Genomic DNA, 21,907 nt, shown 5'->3' with positions numbered 1-21,907 from the left:
TTGGTCGAGGAGAGTCACGTGACGGCGTGAGCCCCACCGAGCTTAAAACGTCTCCGTCTGCTGGATAGACTATAGATGGGTATGTGTGGAAACGATTTAACTCGTTGTTTGGTCGACGCTGTGAGTAAATCCACAACTTTTACTGTAAGAAACATTCTCCGTGTTTTCACCCTTTGTCAGCTAGCGGTGCGTGTAAGGTCTGTTGATGAGTATTAGTGTGTGGATTGGAGATAGGAATGACAGGAGAGGGGAGAACAGTAATGGGCACTTGACGTCATCTTTTCCGCTGCTGTGTCGCGGTTAGTGGGAACTTTCTCGAAGATCACGGCGAAGGTTAACAGAGGAGTGGCGCTTCCTTTCTCTCTTTTGAGCATGGCTTAATAATTTGATGTCACTTTAATTAAAGAAACCGATCGCGTGAATTCACGCCGCTCATAGCCCGCCAACTCATTGCATCGCCCAGCTCGGAATTGGTTGCGCAGTGAGATTAGCATCATCGTGTATGTTGCGCGCATGCGTCATGGTGCACAATATTATATGTTGCAGAGCAGGCTTGAAAGGCGCAAGAGGAAACCGGTGTGGGGGAGGGGCACCGGCTAGACACGAAAAAACGCCACCGGGGCAGGATGGAAATGTCAGGAGCAGTTGTAGGAAAAGGGCTGTGTGTTGAGAATTATACAAGCTTAAACGGATTAACTTTGAAGATATGTGGAATTCACGAATGAGTCAGAACGTTAATTTAACATGACTATAACTACATTTGGTCTTCTCAAAGTGCTTATTTAGGATACCAGTAATTACATTTGTATTAGTATGACTTAGTAGGAATGTAATTTTGTAATTATGTTGTAGCCTCCAATTAATCTTATTCACATTTCATAGTTCTAGGTATTCAACATGTATATAATTTAAATCATTACTAGTTGAAACTCAAATGTGTGATAAGTGAACGTGATTAGGTTTATTTCGTGATAATTTATATTAGAAACATGTAATTTACAATTGTAATATTGTTTGATTTATTGTGGGATTACTGTACTAAAAAATGTAATGTAATTCGGTAGTCTTGAATAAATTGTGATTTATCAGTAACATGTATTCAGTCAATGTAGCATATGATCAAATTACTCTGACTTCACTGCATCAGGAATTCTGAACAGAAATACATACTTGAATGTCTTATGTTTCTAGTAAATTATTTCAATTTAGGTGAATGGACTGGTTTGCATGCATTAAATGTGCCACAATTGCGGATGATAAATGTCCATGACTCTTCTAAAGGCATTTTAATGTGTATGTGATTGGTAGTCAAGTGAAACCCTTAATGAGCATATCAGAGTAAGAAGTATTTTAGGTATAGTTCATTTTTTGTCAGCTGTGATCGCCCAGTGCACAAAAGTGTAATTTAACCAAGAAACATTTATAGGACCTGGAAAAGACATGTCAGAATACTAATTCAGTAAAATACCAGATTGTTAAACATGCCAAAATATACTGACAGTATAAGACGCTTACCGAATTTATATTCAAAGCACTATCATCGAGTATGGCTTATACAACTGTAATTGTTGTCACAGACCAAATTCTAAATATATAATCTGTACCATTAATTCAGTTACATTACCATGTCATTATTGGAATCCAATAAGTGACACAATGACACCATAAGTACAGGTAAACGAACAATTTATTTACACACATTTGATTCAACCACGTTATTAAGCTTCAGGGACAAGTTGCCTTTACTAAAAGCAGATGGTGACCAAAGATGTCTACAGATCTGGTCTTACACCGAAGCCTGGTCCTTTAGGTGGCTCTGTCAGAGAGGTCAATCCACCTGCAGGCTCGCAGGAGAAACGCCCGTTCCTGTAGAAAAAGAAAATATGTCATAAAGCGCAGTCAGTGCACATACAATTTGTTTTTAAACTGACATAACAATGTCATCCATGAACCAGAACAATTCTTATAGACGAATTAATGAATTAATGATGATTTTGTGTGTACCTGGGCCCGGGTGGTGGGACTCTGCCAGCTTTAAGCTCATCAATAATGTCCTCAATGTCCTTCGGTAAGAGGTCCTCCTGCAAACAAGAAGGAAGCAGTATAAATGAGAAGTTCAAATCCTCTTATGAAGATAACATTATGGTTTAAGTGCAACTGTGCCAAATCATTTAATGACTTTAATTACATTTTTTAACCCAGGTAACCAAAGGGCTGGTTATGCTAGACAGTTTTTATGCCCGACCAAAATCACTGAGGTAGCGTTTTATTACTGATGGTCTAACAATATTAAAAACGGTTCAGTTACAGCATTATTTAATTTAATGTGCATTGAAATTGAATTAGACATGTACATTGTGAAACTGTTTAACGTATCTCCACTAATGTCTCCTCAGTGCTGCAGCTCTTTTCAGGGTTAGAAGCCGAAATCAAGCTCACACATGTGATTATCTACAAACTGTTTCATCTTTGATAAAAACCAAATCCATGCAATTAGTGACTGAATGATCCCAATACCGAATGCACATATTTCTGAGTGCCAAATATTCAGTACCATCTTGATGTCAACACATTACCCACACATACCTGTTCTGCCTGCAATGATCACACCTCAGCAATTTTAGGTGTTACAGAAAATGTCTCCTTTCTCAGCCACATTTATTTTAAATGTGTCATTCACTCATCTTGCAATAACTTAACTTCCCATAGCAATTGAGTGCAGGGACATTTCAGATCATGTAACCATATCTCCAAAAAAGCAAGCTTTTCTTGTGAATCTTTGCAAAAGACAAAGTTCTTACTACAGCCATATTACTTTTCATTTGATATTATTTTGGCTTCCATTTCCCACATGTATTTGTTTTGAGCCTTACGCGTAAGCTAAATCACACCTGCATTGGCTTCCAAAGAAAAAAAATGTAAATCAAAAAGGTAGCGCTCCTGAAAAAGGGCTAAGAGGTGTATTCAAGACATTTGCCAAACTAATTTCAGGCTTTAACCTTAATTAGTTATGATGTTCGGACAGGAGGCCATCTGTAAAGAGTAGTCAAACACTCACGTAATAGTCGTCATTGATCTGGACCATTGGAGCATTCACACAGGCACCCAAGCATTCCACTTCGAGTAGGGTGAACATCTTGTCTGGGGTAGTTTCTCCAACCTTGATGCCTTTAGGAAAACAAATAAAGACATGAATTATATTTAGCTATTCTTTTCTGAAAATATGCAGATTATGTCACAGAAACAACAAATGCATTTTACTCAAGTAATGCTACCTGACATTACACAGCTGTGGGGGGAGCTATAACCAATATAGCCTCAATATTTGATTGATTGAATGAACAAACTAGTATAAGGATGCTCTATTAAATACTACACAGACTGAAGTAGGTTAGCGGAAGTTGTCTGGCTTGATTTCAAGCCGATAAGTCTTCTTGTTGCTGCAGTTTACTGTTGTTTGAATTGCATAAAATAATGTATATTACAAGTTTGTTCCCAACCTCTGTTTATTTCAAATACACACAATAAAAATAAAAATGTCATCGGCCTTTTCATCTCTTCATTCATGGTGCCCCATGATAAAATGGAAAATGTCTCTCTTACCCAGTTTGTTTTGGATGGCCTCCAGAATGCTGTCTGAGTTGCAGAGCATGCAGGGTGTTGTTGTGCAGATCTGAATGAAGTATTTTCCCACGGGTTGACGCAGGAACATCGTATAGAATGTCGCTACTTCATACACTCTCATCGGAGCAACTTCCAGAACCTCTGCAACCTGAATGAAAACAAATACAAGTTTCATTGCATGACACGTAAGAAGATTACATGTTTCTCAACAAATTCAAGTGGCATCAATTCTAGAACAATTTGCGGAAGAAAAACGGTGCCTTGTTCATGGCGGAGATGGGGAGCCATCCGTGTTGCCTTTGGGCTACATCCAACACTGGGATGGTGGCTGATTGCTTGTGTCCAATAGGGTACATTGAAATGATGGCCTCAATCCTCTGCAAAGGATCAAAGAGAAAAAAAGGCATTTGAACATACATATGGAGTTGCTCAGAATAAGAATCATTGCATTCATCTTTTGTACTTCAATAATTAGGCCAATTTAAACTATCTAGTGTTCATACAAAATCAATACGTGCACAGATATTTACAAGAGATCCACTGATCCTGGTATATGGATTGACATAAGCTTTAAACAGTAATGTCAAGCTGAATATAACAAAATGATCATTGTTTTTTCTTGGCGATAAAGATCAGGTGCTCAATTTACTGTCCGTTAAAATGTCAAAAACCCTTATGAATCACATTTTAGCTTCTTAGAATGAAAGTAAACTGCCTGGCGAAACACAGCATTGTCACTAGTTCAACATGTTTGTCTGAAATTGCATTTAAAGCAAAGGCAGGAAAATATAAGACGTTGGTCAATACTTTCCCTGAATGTACCGTTCAGCACATGACAGCCATACCTTTTTGTTCTCCTCAGTGAACTCAAAAGGAATATCTGCGTTGTTGTCAGGAGTATCTCTGTGCTGAAACAGAAATACCACAGTTGTAAAAGAGGACATTGTTTTCATCAAAAGATATAATTATCAGTCATCTTCAAATAACATTTATCAGCCAGTTTATATTTATTCCTGTAAAAATAAATACTTTTAACTGAATATCTTTTTAAATATTGTGCATGGATATGGTGCCTCAATATTATGAATGTTGTGGTGGGTTTTCTACCAACAACCACCACTTTCATGTGACTAACAGGCGTATGTGTAGTATTTAATAGGATCTGAAAAAATATAAATAACCCATCAGGGCCACATGGGAAAACAGGTGCTGCTATCAGACCATTGAAAAGACTCGGCACATAACAATTATTTGGACTTCTGCACACACTGCCCCCTTGTGAGCAGCAAATATCCTTTGTGCAATTAGGAAAAAGAACAACTTAAAAATGTAATGGAGTTTGAAGTTAAAGTTGTCAAAAGACAGCACCCCCAACACTTAAAGAGTTCAAAGACAAGTCAGAAAAACTGACTTCTCCAATCACAGATTAAAAACATCTTCACTATCAAGGGACAATGAAACCATGGCATGTTTCCATTACGCGACAAGATCACATGTGATGTTTTTGTTGCACAGCATGGCTCTAATAGGCTCTGATGGCAGCTACTGGAATAAATTAAGATCTTTTGGATACGGACACCTTCGGGATTATTTCAGCAAACTTGAAGCACGCATATTGCTGAATCATGCATTGACTACATGTATACATTAGTTTTATTAGCTGAAACTTATACAAGTAGTATGACCACCTGTAAATAACATGTGAATACAGTCTATACCTCAACTGACTTAAGTTTGTGGTTATTTGTTATATCAGTAAAATGTGTTAGATGGTCAAATACAACTTTAATCTCCAGAATGTGAAGCACAAATGAAGAAAAGAATAGTTAAGATTTGTTTTACTTCAATCTTCATCCCATATGCGTTTTCTTTACTCAGTTAAATGCATAAACTTGTACAAAAAAGGATTTTCAAACTTTAGCTCAATTGTTGCAACACAGTATATAAACATGCAACATATACCCCTCACTGAAAGGTCATACAAATAAAGACATTATGAACTGATGCTTTGTAATGGTGTACAATAGCATGTGCTATGTGCTGATCACACTGATACAAGGCCACAAAAGGTCAGCAATATGGGCAATTGGCTGATATTGATCTAGACAATCTTGCATATTTAGAGTGTTTTAAGCACCAAAAAGAAAAATGTGGTTGTCCATTTTTTAACCAAGCTTAAGGGACCATCTGATAATTCTCTATTTAGCCGTCTGTTAGCTGCTGATTCAATTTAAAGCACTATCGCCAGTTAATTGTGAGGAGCAACTCAGTTTCCAACTTCTTCGGCACCTATCTTAACTTTGGCAAAGAAACTGAAACTCACCACAAAGATGCCACCAGCTCCAGCGCGTGCAGCAGACTGATGCAGACTCCTGACTTGTCTGGCCTGAAAATGCAAAGACCAAGAAGTTAGATAAAACACATCGTAGTGTGCAACTTCATACTTTACCATCCCATGAGAGAGTCTTTTGGAGGGCTTATCTCACTTCAGACTACCTGGAAGGACTTGAAAACTAAAAGTGACACACTTAAAGAAATTAAATTAACATAATTAGGCACAATTTTTATAGATAGTGTTTAATTGGCATGCTGTAAATTTAAAACGCATCGTTATTAGTTCAATAAAAAAAAATTTTTTAAAACCTGACTGTTCTCGCCATTGTATAGCATTATTTAACTGTTAAAAGCTTAAAACATCATAACATGGGATACCTTCACATAAACATCGCTGAAGCACTGATTTCTAAAAAGGTACATGTCATTGACATTTACACATTAAAGGATAGAAATAGAGCTGTAGTTTAAAATAGTTAGATACATCCTTGATGTACTCATTTGATAACACACACACACACACACAGTCAGTCTTCACTATAACACACAATGATTTTAACCTACGTTATGGGGACTTGTATGTCGTCCCCCAATAGGAAGGCAATGTTTGAAATAGCTCACGTTTTTTTAACGAACTACTCATAGTACGCAATAGATTATGTCCAGGCATACGTTTCCTTTGAATTGCTAAATTTGTCAAACGATCACCTTGTAAACGTTTGACAGCAGTCAGCTAACCTAAATTAGCTCGCATGCTAGTGTTACCACAACGTTACTCAACGCTAGCTTAGCGGCCTCCGCTACTTGCCCTTGTGAGGAGTCATAGTATTTTTCTCCAAGTTATCCAAAAGGGCATTGACATTTCCAGCTAGAGCCATAACGAATATCATAAACATACCGTCTGCGATACTGCAGAGCGAACTGCAGAGGCAAAGAACATCTTGGGGCTTGAAGTTTGGTCCCAGTGTGTTAGCAAATGGACGGGACAGCAGCGGCCGACATCAACACAAGCGTTTCTGCGCTCGATTAAACGGGTCTGACGTCAGCCACTACGTCAGACGTCCGTTGCGAGACTGCTGAATCGATCCCAGATTGAAATTTTAGATGAACGTTAAAGGTTGCCAACAGCCGTTTGGACATTAGTTTGTTACGCAACCTAAATGGTGGTTCACGTTGATTGCGAAGCAGTGTTTACCAGGGAATTAGATAATAAGTGTTATTACATATTATAATATGTACAAATTGTTACACTTTTAACATAAACAAATTGTTTCAAAATGCAACAAAGTGTTTCTTGGTAAAGTATATTATATTATACAACTGTGATGCTAATTCAAATTATTATTTAATTATTCAGGGTTCACATTGTTATGTGATGTTCTGTGATAATTTGTGACTAAGCTTTGAGGATAAGGGAGGTTATTGGCTGTCAGTAAACAAAATGTTGTCGTCGCCCCCCCCCCTCTCTCTCTCCCCACGCCCCTTTCTCTCTCTCTCTCTCTCTCTCTCTCTCTCTCCCTCTCTCCCGCCCCCCCCTCTCTCTCTCTCTCTCTCTCTCTCTCTCTCTCTCTCTCTCTCTCTCTCTCTCTCTCTCTCTCTCTCTCTCTCTCTCTCTTTACCCTCTCCCTCTCTCTCTCTCACCCCACCCTGTCAAATCAAACCTCCTCATGCCTACATGAATTGCCAGCATTCATCCCCCTGCTTGGACAAATAATGCCATCAACAGGCCAGAGGGGGCTCATCCAATGAAAAAGTGGGAGTGCCGCACAATGCATGCCAATTGGCTGTCCTGGCCCGAAGCAAACTCAGTGAGCCTGTAGCTCAGAGATTAGAGGTGGGTCTCTATGCATGCTGAATTGTGTTGCTTCAGTACAAGAGGCCTTGTAGCGTTCTTACTTAACGACAGGAGGATCCAGACAGATCAGCTGTGACTCCAGATTAACCCATATTCCGACTCACCCCCAGATGATATAGGCATCTGTCCTTCCACAATGGTTGTCCCTGAATCCCAGGACAAGATGTACCACCCTCCTGATGACCTGAAGAGGGATGCTCATGTGCCTGATTTGAACACCTATCTGGCACTGTACAGGAAATCTCTTGAGAATCCAGAAGGTAGGTCAAACACGGTTGTATTTTAAGTGCAGTGCTTGCAGAGCTTCCTTGAATTCCACCTCCCCCTGAGTTGGACTGTATGTCGTATCGCTCTGTGTTTATCTGCCCTGTCTGCAGCCTGTAACACTGACATAAAATATGACTTTGTTTCAGCTTTCTGGAAAGAGGTTGCTGATGAGTTCTTTTGGAAGAAGCCAGCAACAGGACCAATGCTGCAATATAACTTTGATGTGACAAAAGGGAACATTTATGTGAAATGCATGGAAGGGGCCAAAACCAACATGTGCTATAATGTCCTGGACAGGCTTGTGAGGGAGAAGAATCTTGGTGAAAAAGTTGCCTATTACTGGTAAGCGACAGTTTTTGTCCACCATGAATGATGACTTTGATGGGAAATACTTCCTGCTGTTATGTCAGGTATTCCAGTCAGTAGCAATGTTGTGTCCCCTGTGCCGAACCCAGTGCACCTAAGCAACCCTCAGCTAGTACGACACGGTGTCAGTGCTTCAATGTTTCTGTCCTCTGAATCAACAAAAAACATTAAACAGGATCCCCCCCCCCCCCTCCAGTCCTGCCACGCCCTCTCCCTCCCCCCAAGGTTCATGATTTGGGTACAACACATTTTAAAATTTTAAAATCGAGCATTACAGCAAATACTAAGGGAACTGTAACACTCATAAAAAACTAATTATAGTACAAACGGATTGCTTTCAGAATATGACTTATCTGTAAACTCATACATCTTTCAAGCTTGTGACTTCCACTAAACTCTAAAAGGCTACTTTATGTTGTTTTGCCTTTATATTACGGACAATATTTACTCTGTCAACAGAAAATGCTTATCAAACGACAAATAGTGGTTCTGCCAGCTCAGCAGCAATAGGGGTTCATTGAAACTGCGTAGACCAGCCATCGCCCACACAAGTGTCTTAACGCTGATTGCACGACATCAAAGCACTTATGTAATATGCTCAAGTTCGGAGAATACAGTCTGTTCACCAGTACCAAGGTTATATTCAAGTTATCACTGGCCAGGTGGATTGTGTTTACTTGTCAAACACTTATGTGACTTTAGCTCACACCTTGGCCAAACAACATTTACAAAACTATATCAAATGGTGACATTGTGAAATATAAGAAGAAGAAAATAAGACACCACAAAGTTAAATGTGTGTTGTCTTTCTTGACTCTGTTACTCTATTATTTGAACAAGATTGATAACGGTCTCAGCGTTGTGTGATGACAGGTGTCCCGGGCTGAAATGTCAGCCTCTGCTTTAACAAAGAGGGTTTCATATTTATTCTCTACACGTTTCTTAATCCTTTTAAGTGATTGTAAGAAATAGTTACTGCATCAAAACAAAGCTTGGCAACACATTGTCTGTCTCAATAAATGTGACACTTGTATAAAGGTATTGAATGTTATACAAAAAAGTTGATAGTGGTAATTTATCAGTTGCTTAAAAATGCCCTTATGAATTCTTGAAGGTCATAAGAAAAAGTTCCTATTAGCGATGCATTAGCTTCTATCTGTAAGCTGCAGACAAACCAAAATATCTTTTAAACAAGAACAGGCAAGGAAAACAAACCAATGAATGTATACAGAATGAATGTATCACATGAGATATTGATAATAAAGTACATGAAATTAATCAAATCAAAGAAAAATATCAAAGAAAAAGTAAAGAAAACGAAAGAGCATAATGTATGAAAGGCTTAAATGTCTGGTGCTTGTACAACAACAGTACAAAGTCTAAATGCAATGGTAAACATACTGCATAGGCACAGCAGCTAAAAGCAGCTTCACTATGTTTGGATTTTATGACTGGTGACCTCAAGGGAACTGTGGGTGAATACTGTCACGCAAGTTTTTCGTTCATAAATTATGGAGCGATCTATAATGGATTTGTATTTGTAGATTTAGGTCAAATTTTTCTGACCACAGCAAATACTTCACTCTTGGGGTTCAGCAGCAAACAATAATAATGAAAAATGTGTTAAGCCATCCTTAGAAATAAAAATAAAAATTTGGTGTGATCCTTTTTGTAAATGTAGGAAACACATCCAATCTGCCTTGCTCAGTGTTTTCACACATTCAGAACTAACGAGAGCATTGAGCAGTTAAATTCAAAGGGGTACAAAGATTGACCCCAGTGGAACTCCACATTTGATTTGGTTGTTTCTGATACATATTTGCCGAGTTTCATCACTGTAATAGGAATTATTTTACCATCATCATGGTGAAAAGGTTGATGCCAGGTGTGAGAGAGTTTGGGCTTCTTTTCTGAACCAGAGGTCTGCTCATATGCTGCTCGCTCGCATGTCAAACATTGTGCAACATTGCATTCCAAAAAAACTCCCTGACAAACATTCAACCCCAATTGCTCGTTATCTTCCCTGACAACATCAAAGGGCAACATAATGTAGCATTAGAAGAAAAAAAACAGTGTGGAGGGTTTCTGTGTCTGTCATGAAAATGTTTTTTAAAAAATGGATCCCCTGGTTAACACAATGTGATTCACATAAACACGGAGAGCTTCATACAATCTGAGACAGGTTTTGCATGACAGTAACATATTTGGGTTGTGTTTGTTCCCTTGTATGTTGTCCTCTCAGGGAGGGAAACTCCCCTGACCACCACATGGCCATCACCTACCGCCAGCTGCTGAGCCAGGTCTGCCGTTGTGCTAATGTCCTCAAGCAAATGGGTGAGACATTTTAGACCCTAAACAATATTACATCCATATGAATTGGTTTGTAGCGCAAAATAAAAATTACCTCATCCTTTTAAGGTACCTTCAGATGCTCAAAGTTTGAGTAAAACAAGAAGAACGTGCCAGAATCATGTTTCAGCTTATAGAATCAGGAGGAAAGGAGGACACAATGATAATAACCAGCATGCCGCGACACACACTAGATACTACTATATGGCTGTATGTCGTGTGCCCAATGGATACCAGACATACAGTATCGGATCTGGCAAATTCAACATGCTGAAACTCACCTTAGAGCTACATTGCCGTCGCTGGTTGGAGTTGAGCAATAGCTAAGATGTGATTTGTGTTCTCCAAAACATCAAATCTGCTTGTTTCTGTGTTCAAGGTGTAAAAAAGGGAGACAGGGTGTCCATCTACCTTCCCATGATCCCAGAGCTGGTCTACACTATGTTAGCCTGTGCAAGGATAGGCGCTGTTCACTCTATTGTGGTAAGAAGTATGATATTAACGATGCGATTTTTTGTATGCACATTTCTTTTTTATTTCATCCATTTTGGAGAAGCAGACGAGTAGGTTTTACTATCAGCTGGTTAAAGAAATGGTTCAAATAGTTCATGTTCTCCATTGCTCCTAGCAGGAGTCAGTCAGCATTGTTTGTGGTAATATCAAAACCACATCTGGCATCCAAACTGTGTCAATTTCTCCTCATTTTCACTCTCAACATGTATTGTAGGTTAGAAGCGTTTGCTCTACTCCTATCAGCTGTTCTTTGTGTGAACACAGCACTGACAGCACATGCACTCAATATATGGGTCAAACATTTCCAGGCTGTAGCTAGCTTGGGTAGGCGACAGAGTCTTTGCAGTTTTGCAAGGAAGCCAACACTATTTTAGTGTTTTAACATTCCTCATCCATGCTAAGGTTCGTAACCTTGTTAAAAATATCTCCTGGCTGCTCCAAGATGAGTTTGCTTCATGACTTGCAAAGGACAGGTTCTGGCAGACTTAGGTGTAAGTGTCCATGTCTGTGCTTGGTCACTGTTGAACATTTCCAACTCCGAGTGTTTAAAAAAAAATAAAAAACATACTTGATATCAACATCATTGAGCACAATGCCAGCCTCTTTGATTATAATGTGTCTGTTAATTAATATTAATCATGGATTAGCTTGGCATTCAAATGAAATCACAGACGAAACCAGACAGGACAGTCAATGCTGGTGACATTTCTTTCTGGGTCCTCAGTGTCCTGATTCATAATGCTGTCATCAAGATTGAACAAGGTGACTTTGCTAAACATGGTAAAGAGAGAGAGAGCATGCATCAGAGCTTTTGCTGAACTGCAGCAGCTGGACACAAGTATCAAATCTAAAATACAGTTTAACGGTAATGTAGGGAAGAAACATAAATTCAATGGTGTGGTTGATATATGAATGCAACTTTTAGTTTGTGAGACGAAGAATCCTGGACTTATTACTGAACGAGCTTACCGAGCGATGGCCCAGAGATGAACAGCGTAAGGGGCCCCTCTCGACTTCACCGACAAAATGTCACTCAAAACAACACATCCCAACCAGCAAGAGACTCCAAATGACCACAAATAAACATGAAATGACGACAATGAGACCAAAACAACTGTTTTACGACACCTTAGTTTTGTTTCACTATGTGTTTTATGTGTTAAGTTTTGGGCTTTTAGTTCTTTTCATTTTCTTTGTGTTTTGAATGTGTTCTGCTTACATAGTAAAGCACCTTCTCGCAGTGTTTTGAAAGGTCCTTAACACATAAAATGCATTCTTCTTTTAATTATTGTGAAGGTCACAAGTTCACAGATTGTTTTGCTTGTTTAAATCTAGAGGTTGTGATCAGGCAACACTGTTGTCTTCTTTATGACCTTGCATGTAAGCAATAGAAATGATGGACAAAACCACAAAACAGTAAGACCTAAGCTGTAATAAGTCAGAATTATCCATAAAGACCGTAATTTTTTATCTTCTCTTTCTCTTTGCATGCTCAGTTCGCAGGTTTCTCCGCTGAGTCTCTGTGTGAGCGGATCGTAGATGCCCAGAGCAGCGTCCTGGTGACAGCAGGTGTGTCCAGATAAGACACGTGTCGGCCAACAGAGCAGCATCAGGATGTGATGTGTTGTAGCGCTCAGGGGCTGTGAAGACGCTCTTCAAGTTGTAAAGACGCTCGTTGTTCGAACACTGATGGTTTTCACAGCTCATCGCCATTCTCTCCGTCCCTTTGTAATATACAGATGGTGTTTACAGAGGAGAGAAGCTGATCAACCTGAAACAGATTGCAGACGAGGCTCTGAAGAAGTGCAGGGAAAAGTAGGTCCTGCTGAGAGGCCAACAAGTTTTTCGGTTGTCAGCAACCGCCCTTATTTACACTAGCTGCTGGTAATGGACTCAACGGCTGACATATGAGTCACTAGACACACATACGAACACACACACACACCCACACTCACACACACACACACACACACTCTACCACACAGAGCAAAGTCCTATCAGCTGACATCAAGGACGTTAAAGAAACGCGCTGCCCGGTTTCCACAATTCGAGGTTGCTGAGCAACATGGGAAGCTCAGATTATTCAGGAAAGCCCAAGCTGCTTGTCTCCCATAGCAACATGAGCCAGGGAGGGATGTTAAAAATAAAGCATATCGTGATGTTGTCTGTTGTACCAAAGCCTTGTGGCGAAACAAACGTAGAATCTTTCAACCAAAATGTCAAATTTTCCATATAATACAGAGCTTTCCTGAAACTATTTATCGTAATATTCTTGTTTATTTTCTCCATTTCCCCTTTCTGACACTACTTCTCCTCTGTTGCACTTCCCAAGGTTTCTAACTTATTCTTCCCTTTTACGAATCAAGAGTTAAAGGTGTTGTCTTTCGCTGTCATTGTAAAGCCCTCTGAGAAAAATATTTCATCTTTATGCAAAAATGGACGAGTATAAAATAAAATCAAATAAATAACACTCATTGATTGGAATTTTGACATGTGAAAACTCACACGAAACCTTTTGTAAAAGTAATTATTTATTCACGCAGAGCGTCGTCGAGTGTCACTAAATGCCTCGTGATCAAGCACCATGCACTCAGGACTAAAAGCGGAGCTGCATGCAACAAACTACAGGTAGAAATGATTTACAAATAACCACCTAAGATTTGGATTTTACGTCAGTAAAAAAACATGCGTTGAAAAATAAATCTTCTAATTTATTTCGTGTCAGTTTATGACAGACATGGTCTGATGAGAGGTTTTATGTCTGGCATATGTTCCCTGCTGTGATGCGTTCAGACCCCCTGGGACCCCGACTGTGATGTGTGGTGGGACGAGGTGATGCGAGACTCTCCTGAAGAGTGTGAACCCGAGTGGCTGGATACTGAGGACCCGCTCTTTATCCTCTACACCAGCGGCTCCACAGGAAAGCCCAAAGTAAGATGAACCAGTTTTATGTTGTGGAAACACACAGAGCAGCAGGACAGAAAACTATTCTCCGCATTTAAATTTGCAGTAAAACCACAGCTTTAAAATCACAGCGTCTTATTTTCTACTCTGATAAAAATCTAATGATGTTAACTGTGCAGTCTGTGACATAATATTTTGTCACTGCTGCGAAATAGCAAGAATTCATGCTGTTTAGGAGCATAAATTCATCCCCACAGAGTTGAAATACCCACAATTGCTTTAGCATTTTGTTTTGATTTTATTATTACATAAAACACAAGACGCAGATAGCAGGAAATTATCTGCGTCTTTCTCTTTCCCTCTCTCTCACACACACACACACAGACACACACACACACACACCTGCGACCGATTACCTCCTCATTCCTGCTTCGGTGCTTGTGTACTGTACACAGGGCGTTCTCCACACTGTTGGCGGGTATCTCCTCTATACGTCGCTGACCTTCAAGTACGTCTTCGACCATCACCAAGACGACGTGTACTGGTGCACTGCCGACATCGGCTGGATCACCGGCCACTCCTACATCACCTACGGCCCACTTGCAAACGGCGCCACAAGCGTCCTCGTGAGTCTGCAAGAGACTTTGATCATTTTTAAATCCCCCACAGTCCCATTCGACGACATGGAGGCCCCTTCTCAGACCTGTTTTGGAGACGCATGTGTGTTTTCTCCAGTTTGAAGGTATCCCAGTTCACCCTCACGTCGGCCGCTTCTGGGAGATCATCGAGAAGTACAAAGTGAGCAAGTTCTACACAGCTCCAACAGCCATCCGCCTGCTGATGAAGTACGGACAGGAACCGCTGCAGAAGTAAGAGCCTGCATCCTCTTAACGCCACCACCAGCTCAGACAAAACTAGAGTTCCACAAGCTAACGCAGGAGTTTGACTTTCAAAACAAAAGCTTGATGGGATCTGTGCTTTGAGTGTATTCTTACAACAGTTCTCACATGGTGATGCTCATATTTAAGACCTCCATCTGGTCTTCACTGACCAAAAACATGCATCTTTGCTAAAACCTTACTATCTAAAACACTTAAACGGTCTCATGCTTCAAGAATTCAAGGAAACACGGGTGATTAATTAATTTACAAGTGATTATTCTGGTGGTGAAGAATGACTTGAAACACACTATTTCTAAAAAAAACTAACTATATTGCTACATTTTTCCTTTCTTAGTCCGTCAACACTCACTTCAAAGATAAGAAGCTTTAAAAAAAAAAAGGGAAAGATGTTTTTGATAACCAGTCAGAATGTTCACGAGCTTGTCAGCGAGAGCTTTGCAAAATAACAACAACGCTAAAAAGATAGACACTGATTAAGTATCCAGTGTTTTCCAAACGGACTGCAAACCATCAAACAGACATTTTCTCATGCAGCTATAATTTAGATTTATGGCAGAAAATGAAAAGAAGAAGAAGAAAAAGAATAGTGTAGCATTATGTATTATGCTCACTATTGATAGCTTCTCGCCTGGACGCTAAATATGAACCCGGAGGCAGCAGCCAGTTAGCTTAGCATAAACTCAAATAAACCAGACGCCAGGAAGTCACAACACAACTTGTCCTATTTCCACCTTTTTGTACAGCTTCAACTAATTTAGAGATGCTGGAAGGCTGATTAAGTTTCCCTTCCAGACAGAGCTATGCTAACCAAAAGCAGAAAAAAAGAACATAAATGTATTTCCCTACATAGCATTTAAAGTTAACAGACTAGTATTCCCAGAGCAGTGCGTCAGTACAACATCAAGATAAAACGTATCCGATATCTGATGGAAGTATTGCCTCCTCCAGGTATGACCTCTCCAGCCTGAGGATTCTGGGTACTGTTGGTGAGCCGATCAACCCGGAGGCGTGGGAGTGGTTCTACGAGGCCGTCGGTCACGGCAGATGTCCCGTGGTCGACACTTTCTGGCAGACGGAGACTGTAAGTGCTCAGCCGGCATTCAGTTATATATCAAAATCATGTTCAGAGGCTTACAAAATGTTTCAGTTCATGTTGCTTTGTTCAGATTCTGCATTTAATGTGAACGAAAACAACATGTAATGATTAAGAATCAACACTTTTTGAGATTTCTAAACGACAAAAAACAGTGTCATAAATTACAAGGTCAAACCAACATGAAACCTAGTGAAACATTTGTTGTTGCTGAACCTTGACTGATTATATTCTGGGGAAGTTTTGCGGGGAAAACCCTCCAAATGTACGGCTGTAATAGTCATCCACTGTGCAACTTCACAGATGCACTATTAATCTTATAACTGTCAATCGCACAAAGGGGATGCCCAGAAAGCCGATTTGGACTGTTTTTTTTTTCTCTGTGACCAAAGAGATGAATGCATTTGAACCAGGAAATGAGGATAATAACCAGTACAATAATAAAAATAAGCCGATGGCAAAACAATAAACATGAATAACACTATTATTAAGCCTAAAATAAACACTTTTGAGTTTCCTGTTCCTTTAAATATCAATGTATTTCTCTATAGGGAGGTCACGTTTTGACTCCTCTGCCTGCTGCCACGCCGCTGAAACCAGGCTCCACTGTAAGTAGATCTTGTAGTATTTTGATGTAAATCTTAAGCACGCCAACATCTTCTCTGATGAGTTTTATCAACACAAATCATGCTAGCGAGGAAGAGTGGGACTAAACCAACACAGGAGATGCAACTTTTCTATTTGGCTTCAGATTATGATCCAGACGTGAGCGGAAAGAAACACACAGGACGGTTTCAATGAGAGTTATCTCACTTTAAATCCACCTGTCATGTTTCAGACCTTTCCTTTCTTCGGAGTCGAGCCCACAATCCTCAACGAACACGGAGAGGAACTGGAAGGCGAGGGCGAGGGTTATCTTGTAAGCATCAATTCATTTCTCTGCACCTTTATTTATCCCTGCGAGGGAAATTGTGTGCAGCAGCTCGCCAGCCACAACAACAGATACACACAGTAGACAGGAAAGAAAGAAAATGAGGTGAATCATAAACATTCAAAGGCTTTAAGCTTAAAACACAATATGCATTGTATGTGTAACTGATCATTAATACTTTAAAAAGTCAACCATTCATTTAGTTGATGAACCATTTCTTTTTTATTTATTAACTGTATTGTATTTATATTCAGTTTCATACTAATTGTAAATGTGATTGATTCATTTGCTCATTTTAGGCTTTTTTATATTATTGTATTGCAGTTTCGACTCACGGTTTTTCCACATTAGAGCACTTTGTTTTGAAAGGTGCTGCACAAAGTTAACTATACACATTATACGTTAATTATGATTAATAGCAGTAATATCTCTGTTTTCTTTGGTAAGTATTTTCTGTGTTTTGTTCCAGGTATTCAGGAGGCCCTGGCCTGGAATAATGCGCACTGTGTACAGAAACCACGAACGCTTCGAGAAAACCTACTTCAAGAAGTTCCCGGGCTTCTATGTAACGGGTGACGGTGAGCCAAAGAAGCTCCGTGACGTCTCCTGTCTGGTCTCTCAAGTTCACAAACCTGCAACACTGACTATATGTCAGAAGAGTCCTAAATGCCAAACATATGTAATAAGTTGTTTTCTCCTCTTTTAGGGTGCAAGCGGGACAAAGACGGCTATTACTGGATCACAGGAAGAATAGACGACATGCTGAATGTGTCAGGTACGCCGCTGTGTTACTGTCTGACAACCGAGCTGCTGCTCAGAACCATCAAGAAAAGGGTCTTACAATAATCAACGGACGTACTGAAATGTAATTAATGAAACATGATTTCAAAGTTTTCCGAATCTGCTCTTTTGATTTAATAGGATTTACCAGGGAAAACATTTACAAAAGAATTCAGACAAAGGTTGTGTAAACAATAAAATGCTTAATTTAATCATAGCGAGTTTTTTCTTTAAGCTTTTGGGCCGTTATTCAGTAATAATAATGGAAAACAATTAGATTTTTTAAAAAAAAGACCTGCCAAAACCAATATCTCACAGTATCTTTAATTGTTGGAATGCTGATTCACTTGCTCTAATTCTCACAATGTTCACTCTTCGTATGCCAATTTAAGGTCAAAACATAGGAAATCTTGTTGCAGACATGACTCGATGGAGTCCAACACACTTGGTTCAGGGAGCCTGAAGGCGACATGAACTCCAACCACTTGCTCCATCAGATTCAATGTCAACTCTGACCACAAATGTCTCAAGAAAGTACACAGTGACAGTTTACACATTTATTTACAGCACAAACTAAAAAATGACATCACCGTGTTCGGCAGCATATTTCACTTCTCATACATAATCAATACATCAAAACATAGATATTTTCATCCTCTTTTAGATGATGTGTCCGTATTAGCAAAATTTCTAATTAAACAATTTCTCATTAAATTAATGCAACTCACAGTTTTGAACTCAGAGAATCTTGTTCAGGTAGATTTTTCCAGCTATCACCAGCTATGACCAACAGTGACTCAGCACTCGCGGACACAGAAACTCAAAGCTGATTCTCTTCAGTTGATTAAAAATCAAACTCTGCCTGTTTTTGATTGGTTCATCACTTTTGACTTTTTCAGATTCAAATCTTCAGATGTTTCGGGTGTATAACCATCAGTACTAATACTACTACTACTGCTAGTACGACTACATCTGCTGCTGCTGCTGCTGCTGCTGCTGCTGCTGCTGCTGCTGCTGCTGCTGCTGCTGCTGCTGCTGCTGCTGCTGCTGCTGCTGCTGCTGCTGCTGCTGCTGCTGCTGCTGCTGCTGCTGCTGCTATACAACTACTGCTGTTGCTACTACTGCAACTTCTGGTACTAATTCTGCCCGTATTACTTCTACTACTCCTGCTGCTACTTCTTCTCCTATTACTATTAAGGGAACTGTTTATTCTACTTCACCACTGATAGCTCGTCTACTGCTACTACTACTACTACTACTACTACTACTACTACTACTACTACTACTACTACTACTACTACTACTACTACTACCATAACTTCAGCTGCTGAAACTACTACTCTTGTTGCAACCACTACTTCTACTATTACTACTCCTACTACTACTACTGTTACTCCTACTACTACAAGAGGTTTCTGATACCGGCTGATACACACGCCAACATGTGAATCAGGGGAACACGGGCACACATTTATTTCCACTAGAGCATTGCTCTGTTGTGTATTATTACAACCCTGCTGTGTTGTTCTGTCTTTCAGGCCACCTGATGAGCTCAGCCGAGGTGGAGGCTGCTCTGACGGAGCACCAGGCCGTGGCGGAGGCCGCGGTAGTGAGTCGCCCTCACCAGGTGAAGGGCGAGTGTCTGTACTGCTTCGTCACCCTGAAAGACAGCAGGGAGTTCAACCACAAGCTGGTGGAGGAGCTCAAGAGACTGGGTGAGGCTCCGGCACAGGGGAGGGTTTACTTGAGGTTTAAAGGAAAAAATACACCCAAAGTGATGTGAATTATGGTTTAAAATATGTTAATTTTCTGACATTTTTCCATTTTTTTTGGTTCTGGTCGTTAGTTCTTTTAGACTAATACTGACCAAAAGTAATTTATACCGAAACATTTATTTAAACTCTTGCTTCTCAAATATTTTTCTTCTTTTTTTCTATCATCATGAATAAAATATCTTGTATTTCTTTTGGTTGGACAAATTCAATAATCGATAATGACACATACCACTTTCTCGATCTGGTGAGGGAAATACTGTATCAGCCTATATCAGAAGATATTTAGGCTTTGTTTAGGAGAGTAGAATCCAGAAATAAAAACATGGTGAACAATGAAGCTCATGTTGTTCACAAACTAGCTAACAAGCTCATACAAACACATGTTAATGAAAGCAGTCAGTTACACGTTCAGTCAGGACAATCTTTATCCTGCTCTGCACTCATTCCTTTTCTGTATTCTTTTGTCAGTGAGAGAGAAAATCGGACCAATCGCAACACCCGACTTCATTCAAAATGCTCCTGCGCTCCCGAAGACTCGCTCAGGTAAACAACGCGTCTTTAAAACCGACATTCTCGTCCTCCTCCACTCTTCTCCTCGGTAACATCCGTCTTCTCTGACTCTGGATCCGCTCCAGGGAAGATCATGAGGCGAATCCTCCGGCAGATCGCCCGCAACGAGAAGGACCTGGGCGACCTTTCGACCCTGGCCGACCCAAAGGTGGTGGAGGAGCTGTTCAGCAAGAGATGTGAAGCTGCAGCCTGAAAAGACACCTCCCCCTCTCCTTCTCTCCTTCTCTCCTTCTCTCCTTCTCTCCTTATTCTCTGCAGCAGCACACATGAAGACAAATCACAAAGTGCTGGTTCTGGGTCAGCATCTGTGCTCTGGTTGGAACTGCATGAAGGGGCTGGGATCAGAAATGTAAACCACTGATACTGAGATGTTCAAAATGGTTTATTTAGATTGAGAAAAGAAAGTAGAGCACAATTGATTTAAATCAAATGCCAGTGGTTACTTTTACACGCTTTTACACGCTTTCCACGTGTCATGTTGTTAGAGGAGGAAGTTAACGTTCTCTGTGTTCGGTTTTAAAATAGAAAAGTCAGCTGTGCACAGCTTGTTTTCGATGACGCCTGATGTATATTTTCAATCCGTGTGTACATTTCTATAAACTGAGAATTAAGTGTTCCTAAGTGCATCTGTTACTGTTGTCCATTTCCTTTCAAGCGCAGCACTTGATTAGCACCCTCATGTGGCAGGAATCGCCCTCTACAGCTACTGTCTGAGGGTTTTCCTGTATAAAGGCCCTTAATGCTCTCGTGCCTTCTGTCTTTTAATGATGCCCAGAGCGCACACACACAGGGCTCTGAGTGCAGTATGGAGCTGTGGTTGTGGCAAAGATTGAGGGATGCAGAGAAGAAGAAGAGAATAGAGGGTTGTTGTATCTGAAGTGCACTGAATTCTTTTGAAATGACAAGCATCAGTCAGTGGTTGTACAAGGTCAGATTGCAGCAGGTTGGTATGAAAGTGGCTCGTAGGACTGCTTTCTTTTTCTTTTTTTTTACTGTAAATGTTGGTCATGTCTGCTCTGTGTCTCCTCTGCACCACTAAACATAACGTGCATGCAGCAATGCACTGTATGTTTGTATGGGTGAGGAGGACGAGGAGCCCAGAAACACGACAATGGGTAATATTACATCATCACCCCCAGCAGCCCAGGAGGGGTTACCATGACAACCTCTAAATCCTCCCCTCCCAACCCTTCTTCTGCCTTCGACCGCGACAGCAGTCTGCAGATGTTTTATAACGCGATGACGCTGACTTCCTGGTCTCGCTACCACACGCACGCACACAACATTTACTGCATCTCTTGATCTTCCCTTATGTCAATTCAATCAACACGTGTTTCTTTTAAAGCACTCGTGCATCACGTTCCTGCAGACAGATTCTTTAGAGAGCTCTTGATTCAACTTTGTGGTCATTGAAGAGATTTTGGCCGCCACACACACACATGATAACGTCCAATCTAAATGTATATTCTCCACCAAGCTCACAAAAATAAACTGTAATAGAAATAACAACGTTATTAAGGGAACTTGTCAAAAAAACTAAGACGTGCAAACGCGCCTAAGACACCAACAAGCTTTCACACGTCTAGTCAACACCACAAAATACTCCTCCCGTGGAGAGTTCTTTCAAAACTAAAGGGAAGATAA

General features: G+C 40.2%; 2 protein-coding genes across 3 annotated transcripts; one reads left to right on the top strand and one right to left on the bottom strand.

The window, feature by feature from the left end:
- The first annotated feature begins 62 nt into the window (after window positions 1-62).
- Window positions 63-20,879, top strand: acss2l (acyl-CoA synthetase short chain family member 2 like). Of its 2 annotated transcripts, XM_068568414.1 has the most exons (20): window positions 63-120; window positions 7,646-7,792; window positions 7,924-8,073; window positions 8,227-8,422; window positions 10,689-10,780; window positions 11,175-11,278; window positions 12,805-12,877; window positions 13,048-13,123; window positions 13,852-13,936; window positions 14,102-14,239; window positions 14,668-14,838; window positions 14,948-15,081; window positions 16,063-16,195; window positions 16,759-16,815; window positions 17,046-17,126; window positions 17,608-17,716; window positions 17,845-17,913; window positions 19,457-19,633; window positions 20,162-20,236; window positions 20,329-20,879. In XM_068568414.1, exons 3-20 carry the CDS (start codon window positions 7,950-7,952, stop codon window positions 20,454-20,456), a joined length of 2,022 nt encoding a protein of 673 aa, XP_068424515.1. In that variant the 5' UTR covers window positions 63-120; window positions 7,646-7,792; window positions 7,924-7,949; the 3' UTR covers window positions 20,457-20,879. The 2 variants fall into 2 exon arrangements, with proteins under 2 accessions (XP_068424515.1, XP_068424524.1); XM_068568423.1 differs by lacking the exons at window positions 19,457-19,633; window positions 20,162-20,236; window positions 20,329-20,879 and adding an exon at window positions 18,818-18,945.
- Window positions 1,670-6,995, bottom strand: ndufv2 (NADH:ubiquinone oxidoreductase core subunit V2). Its single transcript, XM_068571605.1, has 8 exons — window positions 6,857-6,995; window positions 5,948-6,010; window positions 4,470-4,532; window positions 3,885-4,001; window positions 3,604-3,772; window positions 3,059-3,168; window positions 2,005-2,081; window positions 1,670-1,866 (listed from the first exon to the last, which is right to left on the bottom strand). Exons 1-8 carry the CDS (start codon window positions 6,896-6,898, stop codon window positions 1,773-1,775), a joined length of 735 nt encoding a protein of 244 aa, XP_068427706.1. The 5' UTR covers window positions 6,899-6,995; the 3' UTR covers window positions 1,670-1,772.
- Window positions 20,880-21,907: the final 1,028 nt, after the last annotated feature.

Source organism: Clinocottus analis, unplaced genomic scaffold (genome assembly GCF_023055335.1).
Source record: "Clinocottus analis isolate CAN_PGR_092001 unplaced genomic scaffold, fCliAna1.0.p SCAF_11, whole genome shotgun sequence".
In the NCBI taxonomy this organism is placed as follows: domain Eukaryota; kingdom Metazoa; phylum Chordata; class Actinopteri; order Perciformes; family Cottidae; genus Clinocottus; species Clinocottus analis.
This window is presented reverse-complemented; position numbering and strand designations above follow the sequence as displayed.